Below are 18,963 nucleotides of genomic sequence, written 5' to 3'. Positions count from 1 at the left end.
GGGTAACAAGCACATCTATCCTGGGGCTTGACTATGAAAATTATATGTATGTATGTGGTTCAGTCGCAGGCGTGATTGCCTCTTGCCTTCACTTGTCCTCTGAAAGACGTGAGGTTTCTCTGTTTGGTCTTGAACTAGGAGGACTCAGGACACTGACCCCGTAAGAAAGCCCCGCCCCCCTGCCACCACCTTTGTGTCCTTTTCCCCAGAGGGCCCTTCCAGGAGCAGGTCAGGCAGCAGAACACAGCTCAGAGATTGTTTCAAAAGAAGTTTCACCCTCTACTGCCTCCTAACTCCCAAAACCCACCACGGAAGAAAGCCCTTCTCTGGCATACACCTTGGGGAGGTGGATGTGTGGTCTGGAGAAGAGAAGGCTTCAGGGGCCCCACCTGATCATGGCCCTCAGAGATCCGAAGGACTGAAAGTAAAGGACTACCCCAGCCAGGGAGGTGGCCGGCCCGGAGGAGCCAGGTACATGTGCATTAAACCCCAGCTCCACCACGTTCCGGCTTCCTCTTCTGCACAGTCTACGTGTGGCCCTCGTGGAAGGGACAGTGTAACAGTGTCCCTAGTGTGACCGTGGGAAGGGTGGGCGGTGCAGCCCTTTAGCAAACAACCGTGCTGCCAGTGGTCAAGCACACACGTGGCTGCAGAGGGACGTGCCGCTCAGACCTTCCCGTGGAGGTGGAATCACACAGCCCAACCTAGAGAGGCCACTTGGGGTGGCTTCATCGTCTGTCCTCACCTGGACTGCTAGATCCTCTACAGCAGAGACACAGTCTGAGATTCTCTGGGGCATGGCTCAGAGCTGGGCGGGGAGATGGAACTCATTGATCCACAGAGGCAAAAGTGGAGAGAGAAATTTCCCCCTGGCTTATCTCCTTATTTTCATCTGTCTTAAAATCAGTCCGCATCACCTTAGGGAAACAGCCTGTTCCACAAGGCAGAGCTGGTGATGTGACACACCGGGCGGGTAGGCATCTCCCCAGGAGCGGGGGCCGCCCTCCCTCCAGGGGGTCCTAACAGAAAGCTCTGGACCAGAGCCAGACGCTTGGATCTGTTCCAGCTCCTTCTATGCAGCGTTTGCTGCATCCTCGGCAAGTCATTTCACCTTTTCCGCATCTCCATCTTGTACGAGTTTATTGTAAAAGCAGCTCACAGTGTGGCTGGAAGAATTAAACGAAGAGTGTTCGCGAAAGACTCCAGCAGAGTTGGGCAAATGCAGGGGCTGGGAGAAGGTTGGTGCCTGGAGGGTCACAGAGGGTTGTTAGGAAGTACTGTTCCCGGGAGTGGATTCTCCAGCATCATGTCTTCAGGATGAGCACTCTGGAGGCAGGAGGGGAAGACGGCTGGGGCGGGGAGACCAGAGAGATGACGCCGGTGCCCATATTGGCAGGAGATAACCAAGACTGTGCAGAGCAGTGGTTTGGGATGGATGGAGGAGGAGGATGGGAGAGGTATCTTTATTCTAGTACCTCAGATGTGTCCACATTTCCAAGGAGGACAATGTGTCCAGGAGATGACCATCACAGGCAGACCCCAACTGGTGGTGAGAGGAAGGGGCAGAAATAACCAGACAAGCCGTCAGGGTCTGCGGTGTAACTGATCTGAAGAGAAAGGACCTCAGGGGGAAGATCCCATCTTTGATCCACTTGCATCTTCTGTTTCTGGTTCCTCTTGGTCCCTTGGTGTTTGGTCAAGTGGCACCTGGAAATGTTCTCTTCTCCCAGGAGTTTCAGGAAGTCCTGAAGAGGAACGCACTTCACTGTGGGCAGAGGTTGGGAATGGCACGCTCCCAGCTCCCAGGTGTGGGGAGGGGAGTGGAATTCAAGGAGGAGACCCTGCGGGGAGGGCAGGGCTCCAGGGAGACAGAGTAGAGACAGATCTTCACCAGCCTGCCCAGGGTGGGTCTCCATCAGAATCCGGGCGGTCAGGCGGCTTCGTGGGCACAGAAAGGCCACTGTCTGAGTACACTCACTGGTGGTGCTTTATGATGGGTCTATTTGGATCCTCAAGGAATAAGCACCCTGCTGGGGTAAATGAGAAAGGGTCTTGAAAATAGGCAAGCAGAGATGGCAGGCAGGGTGAGGGGGCATGCCCAGGGTGGTCAGAGCCCCAGCGGGTGAGGAGGGCAACCGTGCAGGGGGTGAGGGAGAGGGCAGCTGGCTCGGGAGGCCAAAGCCGAGGTGCGTGGGGACCCTCGGTAAGGGGCTCCGGGGGACGGAGCGTCAGCGCCCCGGCGAGGTCGGGGACTTGACAGCAGTGGGATTGAGAACACACACGGGGCTGATCAAATGAGTAAATAGATACATTAGGGACGAGGGTCCCACTCCTCAGTGCTGGAGGAGAGAGTTACAGGTGTGGAAAGAGAAAACTAGGGAGAACTGGGTGGTGCTGGATTGGAGCTGGCGGGCGGGTTGGAAGTCGCTTTCGATCTGCAGATGTATAACTAATCAATACAGATGCAGCACGGCATGACGAATCACTCTCCTCCATGGTAAACGATACCGGTCAATGCCCAGGGGTCCCACGGTGCAGTGGGGATTTAGGGTCGCCTCCCCGATGTATTTAACCTGAGCCTGACTCGGCCCGAAGCTCCCCTGACTTAGAAGGGGACATGGGGCCAGGGCCCTGGTGGGCAGAGGCCACTCCCAGACTCTCGCTCGCCCACCTCTCCCCCTGCGGCTCCCCTCAGCTCCATCCACACCCACCTCACCCCTGCCCCTCCTCTGGTCCCCCCTCCTCCTTGCTGGGCTCCTGGAGTCAGTTGTCCGCCAGCTGTCACTCCTCCCGGCCTCGCTGCTGGGTGGAGGGAAGGGAGGCCCTGTGGGTCCTGGTGGAGGGACCAAGGGGCGCCTCCAGGGAAAGGTGCTCTGGCCCGAGGACTGGGGTCCACAGAGCAGCCAAGCACACACCCTCTGACCCACGCCCCACAGCGCATCGCCAGCACCTGTCATGACGGGGGGGCGGGGAAGGTAGGCGGCCGGCTCCTTGCAGCCTCCTGTTACATGCTGACAGCTAGCTGGCCTCAGGAGGAAGCAGGGAGGGCAGGGGACACAGAAAAGCTCTCGTGATATTAATAATGCTACTGATGATGACACCAGCTCGTGGTTTTTGCATACTTAATATAGGCCAGATATTATTACAAGTACTTTTCATAGAATAATGTAATTAAATCCCTTCAGGGTCTTATCAAGGAGGCGCTGTGCTCGATCCCATCATAGGGAGGAGGAAACCAAAGCGGAGGATGTTTCTGAGACTTGCGGCAGCTGCACGCGTGGGAAGCGGGGAGGGACTGGAGTCCGTGTGCATCCGCGGCGGGAGAGCCCCCCTCACCGTGGGGTCAGCAACCCCTGCCGGCCTGAGCTTCCAGCCTCTCCCAGCGCCCCTGAGGGTGTGGCCGACCCCATGGCACTCCAGCGGAGGCTCCAGGCACCAGTGAAGCCTGTGTGGACCCTGAGGACAGGCTGGTGGGACCTGGTGGCGGGGAGAATGGAGTGGGCGACGCCGGGGTGTCCTGGCAGAGGGGCACCCTTTGCCGGCAACAGCAGGGCACTTGGGACTCGAAGGTCTTGGGTGTGGCTACTGGCGAAGGCCTGGAAGTCTGTAATCCTCGGAGTTGGGGCCAGGGAGGCAGCGGAGGCCAGGCCTCGACCGCCTGCCGCGCCATCCAGAGGAGACCAGGTGGCCGCACGAGTGGAAGAAGCCCTGCAGCTCCAGAATCCGGGAGTGTGCTCAGAAAATTCCGGACAAGGAGCCTGGGAGTTGCTGCAAGACAGAGCTCAGGAGGACAGACCTCCTCACTGGGGGACGGGGTGGCCTCAGAGAGGAGGAGGCTGGACCCACTCAAGATGGGGGGGGGGAAGCCCCATCTGCGTCCTTCAGTCCTAAAGTGCTTGGAGAAGAAAATCAAGTCCATTAAAATTCCAGACGCAGAAAACGTGTCTGTTAATGACCAGCTTTGCCAGCCTCCCTGAGCAGAAGCGCTAACAAATGGATTCTAAACAGAGAAAAGCCCGTGACAAGCATGCACTCAATCAAAGGCAAGAGCCCCGCTTTTTGACTAGAGGGCAAAGAAGCACTCGCCTAACTCCGCAGCAGAACTAGCTCAGACTTCAGGGGGAAAAGCCAATTGTGCAGCCGCAGGCTGGAAAGGGATGTATTATGAATCTCACATCCTCGGGCGATGAACAAGAGGCCGTGGGGCAGGCCAGGTGTGGAGGGCTCAGGGGACTCCACACTCCTCCCCAGAGGAGAGCCTCTGCCTCGGGCTGGGAAAGCCACCCCCTCCCACGCTGAATAAGCCCCCGGGGCCATTGCCACCGCCGCCCAGAGAGCTGAGGCTGTTTGGCTTGCATACCAAGCATCCAGGAGTGGAAACAGGGCCCGGAAGCTGGACGCTTCCAAGAGGGGCAGCCCTGGAGGAGCTTCAGAATGAGAGCAGGGGTGAGGGGAGGGGCGGGGGCTGGGGCTCAGAGGGGAGAGAGGCAGGGGGAGGAGAGAGAGAGGCAGGGGGAAGTGGGAAAACCAGATGCTTGTTTCCTGAAATGTGATGAAAAGTAGAACCCAAGGGTGCCCAGTGTGGCTCAGGAAGAAGTGCCCACTGGCTGAGAGAAAGAGTGAGGATAAAGAGGAATCTCCAGGGGCCCAGGCTCGCTGCACGTCTCGTCCCTTGGGGTGGCCGGTGAAGGGACAGGGACCCCACAGAGCCCATCTTCGTATCAGGACCTGCCTGCCTGCTGCCGTGTGACCTGGAGAGAGTCACCACACCTCCCTTGTCACTGTGTTCTCACCTGTAAAACGAGGCTAGAAACACCTGCCCCGCAATGGTTGCGAGATAAAGTGTGCAAGGCTCCAGGCGCACGTTGGGCAGGATCACTGGCAGATGATATTAGTTTTATTTTTATTGTGGAGCCTTCCACAACATCTACAGATTTCTCTTCCATAGCACGGATCAGATTAAATTGTAAGGCTCTGTTTCATGTGTGTCTGTCTCCCTATGTGTTGCCCAGAAATAGTGTCGTGGAGTTATTTATATACATATGATTACATATAATTATATTAAATCTCTCTAGACTGTGACCTCCATCCGTGAGATGGGCCCGTGTCCTGTTCGGCTTGCCGTCCCCAGCGCCTGGCACCACGTCTGCTCGCTTAAACAAGCCAGCATCCCTCTGAGACTGGACACTGGTCCTCCAGCCCCGTCTCTGCCACGTCCTTTGTCTGTTGGGTTCCCACCTGCTCAGGCCATCGGAGGCCTGTGCTGAGTGGCAGCTGGCTCAGTAATTCCTGCCAAGTTCTCCATTCTTCCCCGACTACAGGGAACATGCCAGAAGGGAACCAAGGTGAGACTGGGATAGACCACCTTACCGATGTCTCCATGGCAACAGCAACATTCCTGTTACACACAAAGGATCTTGGTTCATTATGTGGTCAAAGGTCAAGGCCTCCTTGCCACTGTGCCTTTCAGAACAGGGCTGGCCTCCTCGTTCACTCCCTCTCCCGAACCTCAGGGTCATAAGAGGTGAGGACAGGAGCCAATGATGCCTCAGGAGGAAAGGTTGTCGAAACGCGAAATCGGCCTGGCAGCCGTCTGTGTCTGGAATTGCCTTGTTTTATGCACTTTCCAGGTCTCCAGTGTCTTGACGACACAAACACCCCTCGCTTCACGCTCTCTTTCCCTTCCCAGGTGAACCTCCCAGCCAGATCCATGGTTTTCAGTGGCTTTAATAACTTACTATATATAGGCACACACTCTGGCTTCATAAAAGAGCACCACAAAAGGAAACTGAAGATAGATGTTCCCAGTGGAAAAGAAAAGTAGAGAAACAATGATGGCCCTGAAATAGCACCTCCCCAACCACAACAAGATGAGCCAGAAATGCCACCCGTCTCCTAATAATTGAACAAGTGGCATCTCCTTTCCCTCACGGAAGTGTTTTTTAAATGCACATTTGGAGCTCGCCTCTACCTAGAGCCAGGAGAAAGCAGTTACACATGAGAAAGCACCATGGGAAGCAGACAAGGCGACCCAGACCGAGGCTGCTGTTTGCCAGCTCCCTGGACGCCTTGGTGGGATCCCGCAGTGAGCTGGGGACGTGCTGCGTGTGTGACGTGGGGCAGGTGGGCTCAACCCTCTGCCACAGTTTCCGAATTACCATGGGGACAAAGAACCATGCCCCGCCCCTCACAGGTGTGTAACAAGGAATAAATGACAAAACCTAAGGGAACATGCTCTGAAAAACATGTAAAGCAAATATTTGGTTTGAAAGGAAGGGTTTCTCTACTTGGATTAGAGTAAACAAATAAGCAAAGTGGACTCAATCGCACTTAAAGGATGACAGAGATGTTGGAAAGGATGGATCCCTGTGCCCTGCATTTAGGTATTGACTCACCTTTTTCAGGTCATCATTTCACAACATATACATGCATCAAACCATTCTGCTGTACACCGTAAAATTATACCATTTTATATGTCAATGATATCTCAATAAAGCTGGAAGAAAAAAATGATCCTCATAGAAATCCTGTGAAGTACATGTTAATTCCACTTCACAAAGGAGGAAACGGAAACGTAGGTTATTCAGTTATTCAGCTGACATCCTCAGGCTGGCACAGCTGCAGTGCAGAGGGCAGCAGGGGCCCTTCTCACCTGGATAGCTCATTAGGGACCAGAAGTGAAGGAGGCTAATTAACAGCTGACCAGGGGCAGCTCAGCCCTGCAGCTGCGCCGAACTCAGTCCGGGGAAGTTCCTGCAAATCCTGGCTCACAGAAGCCAGGGGTCGAGGGCTGCTGACCAAGGAGCCTCCAACCTGCCTTCAGTATAAACCAGAGTTGTGCCCCGAGCGGAGGACAGAATGATTCTAAGCCAAGACCAGTACAGCAGAAGTCACTCCTTCCCCGGCCGCTGGCTGGAAGACAGGTGAGTTTTTATTACTGGTCCCACGCAGGAGAAGCCCAGGTTCTCCGACACAGCCCGGAGTCTCTGGGAAGCCCGTGGTCTCAGTCACTGTTTAGCGAGCATCTACTGCGAGTGTCCAGAGCATCTGTGCCAGGACCAGGCCTTCTCCTTCTGGGGCCCAGAACCAACTCTCCTGCACCGCCCTCGGGGCATCCGGGAAAAGAACAGAAGCTTACAGAGATGGGTCCTCGGGCTGTAGCCGTTGGCAGGCAGAAAACAAGAGCTGGCTGGAAAATGCCAGAGACAGCAGGTTGAAGCCCAATTCTCTGGGCCACTTATGCACACTATCTGTCCCTTTCAAACACGCTGCAGCATCCTCAGACTCTAAGGAGGACGCATCTCATCTTTGCAGGTCTTAAAATCTGCAGAGGCGTCGGAGTCTGGCCAAATTCTGGGTCTGCCTCAACTCTGAGCTCCTGGGCTTGGGTTGAAATAGATATTATTCTCGGGAAAAAGGGAAGCATGAGGCAACCGGGCTGCTCAGCCTGAACGAGGAAGCCAAGGATGGTATGAGGGTAGGGCAGAGATTCCTGCGGGACAGCTTTTCAAAACATGTTCATACCATCCCCCAGAGATCCTGATTCAGTAATTCCGGACCAGACCCAAGAATCTATCAGGTTAAAAGCAAAGTTTCCCTGTAAAATTTGATCACGGAGCCTAAAGGGAACTCACTGAAGAAGTGAGGTGAGCCTTTGCACCCAAACACTGGGCCCCATAGTTTATGATCTTGGGGATATCACTGTATCTTTCTGAGTCTCATTTTCCTGTTTGTGAAAAATAAATCAAGGTTTGGGCTACACCAGGGGTTCCCACATGTGGGAATTATGAACTGGTAGTTGAAAAAACAAATCTTGGGAACCAATATGAAGATATTAGACCAGATCTTAATTTTGACAAGTCGGATTATAAAGAAACAAATACACAAATAAGTATTACTCCCCCTGACACACACACACACTCCTTCTCTCACAGTATGAGACATTTTAAACCCTAAAAAAATTAGCCAGACCTCAGTCTCAGAATGAAGGATCATCCTTCAAATGTGACGTTTCGGGTTTGCCCTTCTGCCCCGTTCACCCCTCTCTAAGCCTCGGACCCACAGAGCCTGGACCAGAGAATACCCTGCCCTGGACCAGCAGTGGGAACCCCCGGGCTTGACTTTCTAAGGATGCTCCAGGTCCTTGTTTGCAATGCTCCCTCACACTGGAACATCACTGCCCTCTGTGTTTCAAAATGCCCCAGACAGGCTTAAACTCCACTCTCTCTGGGACCAGAGCCCTCCCTGCCACACCCCGTGGCCCCAGGCAGCTCCCACCTGGGAGACCAGAGCTACTGATCCCATCCAGAAGCCTACTGAGGAGCTTGTCCGTGGCCCCTTGTGCTGCGGTGTCCGCCTCTGTGGCCAGATGATAGTCCCTGGGGGCAGGAACTGGAACAGAGATGCACTGGAAGTTCCCTGAATCTGCTGGTGTTTCTATGATCTGGAACCCTCCGTCCCACTCTCCAACCACGCTGGGGTTTCTATTCGACCGTCTCAGTTTAACGTTAACGAGAGTGACTTCGGTCTTCCCCTTCACTCACGCGCTGGGGCTTCATCCACACGTTAGGTGGAACCGAAGCCAAGGGGCTCTCAGGGCCGCGCCGAAGGGAGAAAAGCCCAGTGGTGCTGTCGGGCCCTTTCACGGAGCTCTGCACTCCGACACCTAATACGTCGCACTCGCCGCACGCGGCCTGGCCCCAACGACGCCTTCAGCATCCGAGGACCCAGGAGGCGGGCTGGGCGTGGACCGTCAACTCAGAGACCGTGAACCCACCCTGACCTCGGCCCCTCCCGTGGGCGGCACGGACACCAGAGCCCCACGCAGTCATCTTGCTGAGGGATGCCCCCCCCCCCCCACTGTGGCTTCTGGGTTTTATATTTCGGGAAACAGTACAACCAAAATGCAGCAGTAACCGCCCCTGAAGAGGCTGGGGGAGGAGACGAGACGGGTGCCCGCTGCCACCTGCTGACAAATTCTCAACAGGCCGCGAGAAAGAGGAAGAAACAAACATTCTCGACTTGAAAAGGGAGTTCCGATCTCCGAAGCAGAGACCTGGCAGAGTGTCCTGGAGGACGGAGGGGTGGGGAGAAAGGGATGCCCTGCTGTGTAGACCAACCCCCCCACCTTCTCACCCGAGCTGCCCAGGATGACAGCTGCCTGTGTGGGATGCCCGGATCCCAGCGCCGTGACCTCACGTGAGGCTCCGCAAGGTGGTCGGGTGCAGGTGTGAGGCAAGAACCGGCTCCGGGGGCGGCTCCCTACCCTGCAGGCCGGGCAAGCAGCTTTCACGTGAACCAGCGCCAACCTGGTAACAGCTGAGGGCAGGTGAGGGCGCCCCTACCCTGGTGGTCCTCAGGTACCTGGAAATGGCCCGCTGAGGAGCCCCCGACCAGAGCTGTAGACAGGGATCCTTCATGCCCCTCCCACGTTTGCTGCGAGCACGTGGGGCAGGCCCGTCCCCCTTGAGGCCCCAGGGTCCTTGTCCCCAGAACACCTGCACTGGCTCTGAATCCCGTGTTTGCGAGGGCCCGTCTGCGGAGACCCGCCGCGGTGGGGTTTCCGTGAAGCGGAGCCTGATCCCGGGCCGCGGGCACAGGCTGTTTGGGCGTGTGAGCCGGGAGCGGGGGACAGCCATGGCGACGCATCACCAAGCCCGCCCCCCGCGCACGGTCTGAGCAGCCGTACAGGTTGCACTTCAGAATGTCCTCTCCAAAGCAAGGGAGGACAGGGCCTTTCTCCTGCGGTTCCCATACCCCACTGGCTGAGCGCCACCCCGAGGGGGCGTTAAGTCTCCTGCACCTCTGGGCAAAAAGCCCTCCAGGGCGTTGGAGAGAGCCACAAGGCCAAAGAGCGGAGAAACTCCTCGAGGGATGCTCAAGGTGCACCCCTACCCCCACACACAGGGCTGCCCACTCCAGGGAAGTGCCGAAGAGATGCAGGGCGGGCATGGAAAGCATATGCTAGGTGCCCACCGCACAACAGGAGCAGTCTGAACTTCTCTGGCTGGGGGGCACTGGAGCCCACCCGTTTGCACCCCATCTCCTCCTGGCTACTGGCAGGGCCCCTCCAGAAGCCCCTTAGGGCTCTCGGTGGTTTAAAAACACTGCTGTGATGTTTCTTTCAACCTGTGACTGACTTTCTCTAGTTCTCGGGCCAGACGCTATCAGCGTCATCTGTGTGACCAACACATCCACCCTCAGAGCCCCGCCGGAACCAGGCCACGGTCTTGGAGGCGCTTCCCCGGAGAAGGAGCTGCCCTGTCAAGGCAGATGGAAACCACAGCACGCTTGTCCTCTCGGTCCACTCCCGCCCCACACCCCTGCACCTCCCTGCCTATCATTTTCATGTATTTTAAGCTGGAAATTACCAAAATACTCAGTGCTCCTGAGGTAGTTGTCTTTATTTACAGAAACCCATCAAGCTCTGTTCCTGGAAAGGACTCAGTACAGTCCACGAATTCCCCCAGCTGCCCACAAACGCGGCCACTCCCAAGCCACACGGGGAGCTGGATGACTCCAAGATCCTCAGGGAAGGAGCGCCCCTGGCCCCTCTCAATACCCCACCCGAGCGTCTGAGAACCCCCATAATCAAAGAAGTCTGTGGACTCACCCAGATCATTCCTTCTGTTGTATAAAACCCTTCTTCTTGGTCCAGATGATGGACGGCTTAAAATACAGAAGCAAAATGAACTGTGAAGAGAAGAAAGATGCTCAGGGCATCAGAGAACTGGATTCTACACAAGGCTTTGCACCCAAGACAGGCTCTCTCTGTGCCTCTGTTTCCCTCTAGACCAGAGCACTGCTCTTCTGACTGTAGGCTGCAACGCACCGGTGGCTCATGGCATCAACTCAGTAGGTTGTGATGAGCATCTTTGTAATGAAATAGAATAGTAAACGTTAGAGGGCCTTGTGGTCAGCATAAATATCGTTATCACTAAGCTCTCCTAGTTTTATATTTAGGTATGCATACACTGACGCACAAAGAAATCGTATTCTTGCTGTGGGTCATGGTCAAATTTTTTTTAAGTCACTGGATTAGAGGATATCTAAGGTCTTTGGGATTGTTTCTTCAAACAGAAAAGGATATTATAATAACGCCCTTGTGTCTTTTACGGTCGTGTGAATAAACTGAGACGGTAGATGTGCAAAGCCAGGAAGGAGGTCGTCTCATCCTGCACCGACAGGCATTGCTTCCCGAGGACCCTGACACCCACTGACCCCCAGATTCAGCTCCAACCAACTGGATGAGAGAAGTAGGTCTTGGATCCTATTTTTAAATTGTGGCAATAATATTTCTCTACGTATGGAACCTTCCAACATCTTTGGATGTCTGTACTCCGGGTTCCTAAATTGATTAGAAGCATCTAGCACACAGGTGATAAAAAGGAGGTGCTGGATAAGTACGCTGCCCAGGAACCGGCGCGGTCACGCGCACTAGCTCACCCACGTGTACATTCAGCACGGGGACTGGACCGTGGCTCTGGGATGGGCCCCCCGGGGAAAATGATGCATCCCCGGCCTCAAGGGCTTTATGCGGGGGCAGATGCTGGCGATAAGAAAGGAATCGTCACGGGCAACTGAAGAGAAGGAAACTTGGATTTATTGAGCACCTGTTCAAGCTGGGCATGTCATTTACACACACACAAACTCGATGCCATTTATTTCAGAGCCAGAAGCTGGAGGCACACATTTCCCAGCTCTGGCCAGCACCCTGGCCAATTGCCCACCATCAGGAAAACACACGGGAGTGGTCTCTGGACCCCCTTATTTCAAAATTAGAGTGAAACCAACAGTGAGGGGCAGGGAGGAGTTCTGTCCACGGCTCAGAAGCCAACTTAACACACAGGGCCTACTCTTCCCACACCAGCTCCCGCATTTTTGGTGCAGACGTGGGATTCCAGGAAGCTGCTGCCAGCCACGCGACAGTGTTTCACTTCCGCAGGTTTGAAACACTGAGGCGCTGAGTTGGCTCCCAGAGGAGGGATCCTGTGCTCTTCTGTGTGCACTTTCCATCAGGAGGAGAGAATGTTCTTCGTGTCTGCAAACTCCTCTTCCTGCTTTACTTCTCTCTCCTGGGAAGTGGCGACTGGTGGATAATTTCTCTCTGGGCGACCTCTGGGCACAATCAAGAATAGAAGCCCATTGCCTCATTTTCTTAGTTTCCTTTTGAGGAAAGAGGTAAGTTTGGCAAGTGTCTGGTCGGGGTTTATAGCACCGAGAGTTTCCTTAAAACTGGCAGCTACGCTTCAAATGGGGGCTGTCAGAAGAACGAGAAACAAACAATCCCCTGCCCCACGAATCAAGTTTTCCCAACTTGAGAGGAGAGGGGAAAAACTCGAAAAGCATTACCATATGAAATAATAATAATAATTAACAACAACAACAATAATAATAATAATCTGACCGACCGGCAGCATCTGTTGGTTTTAATAATGTTGAGGTCTCTCAAGAAAATAAGACAAAAACAAATGATAAAAGAAAGAAAGAAAAAAAACACAAGGCTGAAATGTCTCAAGACCTCTGCTTCCCATCAGGCTCTGCGTTCAAGTTTCAGAAATCCACCGCCGTCTCCTGGCATTCGGGACTCTTCTAGTGGCCCTTCACATTACCAGGTCGAGCAGCAGCGAGGCTGGCGAAGTAGGCACACTGGGAGGGGTCACACTGGCCAGGGGGGCCGGGGGGTCCTGGGGGGCCAGGGTGTCCAGCTGGTCCTGTCTCCCCTTGAGGACCGGGACCCCCGGGCAGCCCATCTTTAGCATAGCCAGGTTCCCCGGGTTGACCTGGCCCAAGGAGCAAAAGAGACAGAAGGTGGTTCAAGTTCGTTCTGCGGCAAACGAGCCCTGATCTCGCTACTTCCATTCAGTATGAACTGAAGACTCAACAACCTCAGAACACCCCATGGTCTGGGCGCCCTGCCTGGAGAGATCAGAATGGTCCACACGGACACCAGGTAGCAGGAAATGTGGACACCTTGCTTTGCAGGAAAAGGGTTGCCTTAACGGTTTGGATTAGGACAGTAATCAGGGTGCCAGAGGAGAGAAATAAACAAGGGGAGAGGGAGGCCAGGTAGGGAACGCATCCTCCGTTACAAGGAAAAGAGAAACCAGACCGTCTGTGTCTGGTTCTAGGAGACGCATCTGAGTTGGGACACCAAGTCCTCCCCATTAACCATCAGCCGCAGTTCATGTATCCTTGGAGATACCTAGCCACATTCCATTAGCCAATATCTAAATGGTCCCATTTATTCTGTAGTTTCTAGGCTTTATCTATATGTTAAATTTGAACCACATACATGGACTACATTAAACTACTCTGCAAATCAGAGTCAAAGACAATGTAAGTAGGAAGTAAGTAACTGACAGCCCAAAATTTAGATCCAGAAAATACTACCTAAGACAAACTTTCTTTTTTTGTTGGTTAAATCTTTTTTTTTCTTTAACTTTTAATTTTATATTGGAGTACAGTTGATTAACAATGTTGTGTTAGTTTCAGGTATAGAGCAAAGTGATTCAGTTATACATATACGTGTATCCTTTGTTAAATTCTTTTCCCATTTAGGTTGTTTACTTGAAACAAACTTCCATGCCTCCATTTATTAAGCATCATAATGTCATAGGTAATCAATCTCCCTTTTTGCTTTGGCAACTGGGAAGCTCAGTGCTAAGTGTTGTAGTTAACCTTAACAGTGATATTCTTCCTTAAGTCTTAGTAATCACCTTGTTAGAAAATCTGAGTCCCTCCATAAAATAAACAAAAAGTAAACTTTTCCCTTTAAATGATCTTTGGACATTGCATGAATTCTGTTCATGCTTTAGTAGCAGTTATTTAATCTATTGTATTCCTGCCTCGACTGAGTTTTTCGCCAGCAGTGTTGTTCATTCCTTCAGGTGGGAACCACTGAAATCTAGTCATCATCTCAGCCTCACGTTGGTACAATTATCTCCCCCATCACAATGCTTTCTGTTCGGCCTTGTAATCTTTATTTGGAATTGCCTTATTTTTAAAATATTCTTAATATTTTAAGCTATTGAAAAGTAGGCAAGCTATCACAGATATGTATAATGTATGTCTTGTTATCTTCTCTCATGAGAATAACAATACATTTCCACCATAGGAACTTTGAAAAATCAATAAAATATAAGTACTAAAGATAAAATGACCTGCAGACCTAATATTCAGAAATGACCACGGGGAATCATATAAAGTAAAATTAAATAAAAATAGAAGCCTTAATGAGGTGGAGTTTGATAACAATTCAGTCTGAGTTCTTCCACACCTCATCTTGGAATGTGATACTGTTGTGTTCTAGAGTTAGTCCCATACAGCCATTAGATAGGGTGGCCAGCTTGTTCAGGTTTTAAAGCTCAAAGGGCCATGTCCCAGGAACCCCATAGCTCCAGAAAGGCCAGGACGGCTGGCCACCCTGCCACGTGGCCAGCATTCTCCAAAATGTGTTCTGAGAACAGTAACAGGGTATTAAATTACATAGTGAAAGAAAAAGCATTCTACATTCAAGTGAGCTTGCAAAATGTTGGTTTAACTGAAATAAACATTATTTTTTTATGCAAGGTCCCTTAGCACTGTACCAAAGAAGTTTATTTGTACTAGGAACGTCTGAAAGAGAAGCACGGTTCCCAGCACTGTCCTGACTTATTTAAGGCCAAATCAGTTTTCTTCAGGACCATTTCACAGGACTTTTAATTCACGGGATACACCTCAAGAACTCATGGGATATACTACAGTTTGCACAGTGAGCCAAGAAGCTGACGTTTTAGAAAGATGTAATAAAACAAATCTGGGTTCCGCCTTGTCAGTAGTTAAGACAGCCCTTTCTCCCAGCCGCTCCCAAGGCCCCTGGTGATGCAGGGGGGAGGGCTGCCCCGTGCGGCTCACTCCCTGCTGGAGGGCCCTCCCCAACCTGAGAGCCCAGCGCCCGCTCCTACCTGGGATCCCGGCAGGTCCCACCTGGCCTCGGAGGCCAACTCCAGGTTCACCTGGGTCACCTTTGGCTCCTCGCTCACCTGGTGAGAGAAACATGCATCTTTGATGGTAGAGACCCAGGATGGTGGCAGAGAGAGGGAGCCCCGCCATGCGGGGGGCAGGGCCAGCACTGCTGGTGTGCTTTCCACGGCTCGCATGCCCCTCACACTCGGACCCCTAGCTCCCGTTCACACACACACACACTCAAGCACACACTCGCACCCCTAGCTCCCATTCACACACTCACACGCACACTCAAGCACACACTTGCATTCAGAAAGACACCCATGTGAACACCAAAATAATTGGACACTCCCTCTAAACATTTGCTCAAATACACATATATACACGTAAACCTTCACTCAAGTGCATAACTACCCAATTACACATACACGTACGTACATTCGCACATATTTTAGCAAAAATATGCATACACTGATGAACACATCAAACACAGGCACCCAAATGTTCACACCCACACTCTCTTGTATACAAACACATATTTCCATACACATCAACTCACATATGCCTACTCTTCACCATGTTCAAAAAGCATTTTACTTGAATCTTTATCAAGGAGGAGCTGGGTGATAAACAAACCTGCATGTACATAAGACACAGCTCTACTCTCAAGAAGCTTGAATTCTAATAAGACAGATGAAGCAGGGCACAAAGAACATTCTAATGTGAAGCAGAGTCAGATAAGTCCTAATAATCACAGGAATTTAAAACCCTAATAGATGTTCAGAAGAAAGAGGGTCCATTCCCCCGGGAGGATATTTGAGATTATATTTGGGTTAATACCACACAAACTTGATTAAACTGTCTCTCTCAACTTTTTTTTCATCATTCCTTTTTTGCTATGTTGCTTCCAGAATATTTCCTGTATGCAACATATGATATTTTCTTTTGTAATCCAAATTGAAATTTTGCTAGTTCATGGAGATTTTAGGCCACTCTTATTCATTGTTATGATTACTACATTTGGTCAGTCTTTTGTCATAGTCTGATGTTTTCTATGCTTTATGTTTTCTTGTTGACATTGATTTCATGTATTTTGTTTTACGAACCAAAAGAAGTAGGACTTGGACACACACTTAACAAAAAGTTCAGTAGGAGAAACATTACAAGGAATAAATCAATGAATAAAGAATTAAGAGGGAATTCCCTGGTGGTCCAGTGGTTAGGACTCTGAGCTTTTTGCTGCCTAGGGCATGGGTTCAATCCCTGGTCGGGGAACTAAGATCCCGCAAACCTTGCAGCAACCAAAAAAAAAAAAAAAAAAAAAAAAAAAAGAATTAAGGAATGGAAGATTGAAAGAGGAAGATGTTAGGGGCATGCATTCCCCCACCTCAGTCACCAAGTAGCAGCTGAGATCACAGCACCGCTTCTTCTCCACCCCATGCTTATTCCTTGCCAGAGAGAATGATCAGGTTGGTGAGTTTGGGCTCATGCCCTTTCCTGCCCTTTCACATCTGTCTGCCTGCAAAGAGAGTGCCTTCCGACCTGCTTCCACAGTGCGCTGTGTTAAGTGGGGCAGGCGCTGCCCCTTGAAGGAGAGACTCCCTGTTGCCGGGAGCAGCTGCGTCCAGGTGAGGCACCTCTCTGCTCTCTCTGAGGGCAGGAGAGCTGGCAGCCATGTCCAGCTTCAGCTCAAACCACTTGATTCACATGTAAAGCTGGTGTTTAACGCCCATTTGCCTGGAGATTAAATGTCTTATTCCTCGCTGACTTCCCAGCTCGAAAGGGGAAAAAGAGGGCATTTTGTGCTACTCCCTGGCACTTGAGCAGTGGAGATGGAGAGAGAAAAGACAGTAGGAGGAAACAGACTCAATCCTCCCGGCAGAAGCATCATTTTGCAAAAATGTCAAGTATGAGACCCTCTTCTGCATATGAAGAAACTACGTGATGCCACGATGCAGGGTGTCGGCAGGCTGCAGGGGAGAAGAACAGGCTGAATCATGCATGTTCAGTGGCACGCAGGCCACGCACCCTGGTTCCTTCTCAGCCCTCGTGTCGTGTACAGAGCACACCTTCCTGGGTCCTCACTCACCTTTGGGACCTATGGGCCCAGAGGGTCCCTCCAGACCCCCCTGCCCAGGCCGTCCTGGCTCCCCCATGGGGCCTGCCCGACCTGGAAGCCCATCTTTTCCAGGGGGCCCTGGGGGCCCGGGTCTGCCTTGAGAGGCCTTGGTGTGCGCTGAGGGCATCTGGGCCAGGAGGTAGGCGAGTTTGGCTGTGGAGTAGGAAAAACATTTCATGAAGGAGGGATAAAGGACCAAAGACAGGATGGCAGCTCACTGCCAAGCTCAGCCCCGGGGAGACAGTTAACAGCTGCAAAACAAGAGCAAGAGAAACTACATCAAGAGCGCACTGCACGGCACCTGTACACACAGCCACGGCCTCTGGAGCCAGGCGGCCTGGGCCGGGGTCCCAAGGCAGCCACTGCCGGCTGCGTGGCCCTGGGCGAGCTACTTGACCTCTCTTAGCCTTCGTTGTCTCTTCTGCAAAATGGATGCAGTGAAATAACCGCCACCCCACTGGGCTGGTGTGAGGACGGAGCAGATGAGACAAGGCGTTGAAACTGCTCCTGGAACAAGCTAAGTGCTGCGTGGACATTGCGGCTGTGATCGAGGCGCCACTGACGGCAGTAATAGCAGCAGCTGTTGTTGAAATTGTCAGTTTGGGGAAACTGAGGCCGGTGGGGGTGGGTGGGATTTAAGTGGCTTACACAGAGCAGCTTAGGGACTCCTCCTCTCTAAGCGTTGAATTCCTCATCTATAAATGAGGGGCTGGGTATGACATCACTAACGATCCTTAGGCGTCTGAAACGTGAAGATTACAGAATTGATTCAAAACCCCCAGAGGTCCAACTGCCGGCCGCCACGCCCTTCTTCTGCACTGGGCATACAGAGCCCACCCGAGGGCCACCAAGGGCTTCTGCTTTGCTGGCCATACGGTCCAGACAGTCAGGCCAAGCCCTTCATCTTGCAGGGCGTGTGACCCAGCCCAGAGAGGCATGCTGACACCCTCCCGGTACCTTGGTGGCAGAACCAAGGCAGAGTTGGGGGGCTTCTGACAGCCCGCTGGGCTGGCTTCCCACGGCAGCCCCTCCCCGGCGTCTCACGCACGGGCGCGGGAGGGTTGTGCTCCAGCACTGAGAGCTGGCCTCACGCTTCACTTCTCTGAGCCTTGATTCTCTCATCTTGAAAGTGGAGCTGATGTTTCCTCCTCAAAAGATTATTTGGAAGAAAGGACTCAGCCCAGCGGATGCTCCAGTTAAACTAGTTCAAAACAGGGCTTGTCTCTGCCCAAGGGCTGGAAACTCCTCACGGGCGGAGGCCCTTCCTGTCACCGATTAATCCAACCCTCGGAAGGCAGAACGTGGGGACCGCCACGCGGGAGCCCTCAGGGCCCACCCCGCCGGGTGGGGGTCACCGTGCCAGCCTTTGGTTTCCTTTCCACCAACCCCAGCTCTGTGCTGTCCACTCCGGGGCATCGTCTTTGGTTCTCCTGCGTAGGGGGACAGACCATGCTCACCTGGGCACCCCAAGAGGGCAGGAAAGAGGGTCATCTTGTTCGGTGCTGCGTCCCCTACCCCACTTAGAGTCTGGCATGTGCCAGGTGCAGAATAACTGTCTGAGACACCACCCCATGAATAAACACGTCCTTCCCATTTGTCCATCCGTGCCTGGGAATAGCAGTGGGTTTCCGATCTTCCTTACTACAGAGTTGTCTGTGACTTTCTTCCCCTAACAGTTTCCCACACAGAGGGCAGTGGGGATGGTCACTGGTCGAGAGAACGTGATGGTTAAGAGACTGGATTCTGCAGCTCGGTTGCCTGCATGCAAACCCTGGTCAGACACTTCCCAGCTCTTCGGCCTCGGTTAAGTTCCTTAGCCTCTCTGATCCTAACAATCATACACGCCTCACAGGCTCACCGAGGCTTCCACGAGTTAACATGTGTGAGTGCTGAGGACT

The 18,963-nt window shown here is 52.6% G+C and overlaps 1 protein-coding gene across 1 annotated transcript in view; it reads right to left on the bottom strand.

Moving 5' to 3' along the window:
* Positions 1-11,596: 11,596 nt before the first annotated feature.
* Positions 11,597-18,963, bottom strand: part of COL22A1 (collagen type XXII alpha 1 chain) — a 242,723-nt gene continuing 235,356 nt past the window's right edge. The window contains exons 60-62 of the mRNA XM_036831041.1: positions 17,036-17,218; positions 14,946-15,023; positions 11,597-12,782 (exon numbers count right to left, since the gene is read on the bottom strand). Coding sequence (XP_036686936.1) covers positions 12,592-12,782; positions 14,946-15,023; positions 17,036-17,218 — 452 coding nt within the window. The 3' untranslated portion in view covers positions 11,597-12,591. The remainder of the gene's footprint in view (positions 12,783-14,945; positions 15,024-17,035; positions 17,219-18,963) is intronic.

Source organism: Balaenoptera musculus, chromosome 17 (genome assembly GCF_009873245.2).
Source record: "Balaenoptera musculus isolate JJ_BM4_2016_0621 chromosome 17, mBalMus1.pri.v3, whole genome shotgun sequence".
NCBI classification, from domain to species: Eukaryota; Metazoa; Chordata; class Mammalia; order Artiodactyla; family Balaenopteridae; genus Balaenoptera; species Balaenoptera musculus.
This window is presented reverse-complemented; position numbering and strand designations above follow the sequence as displayed.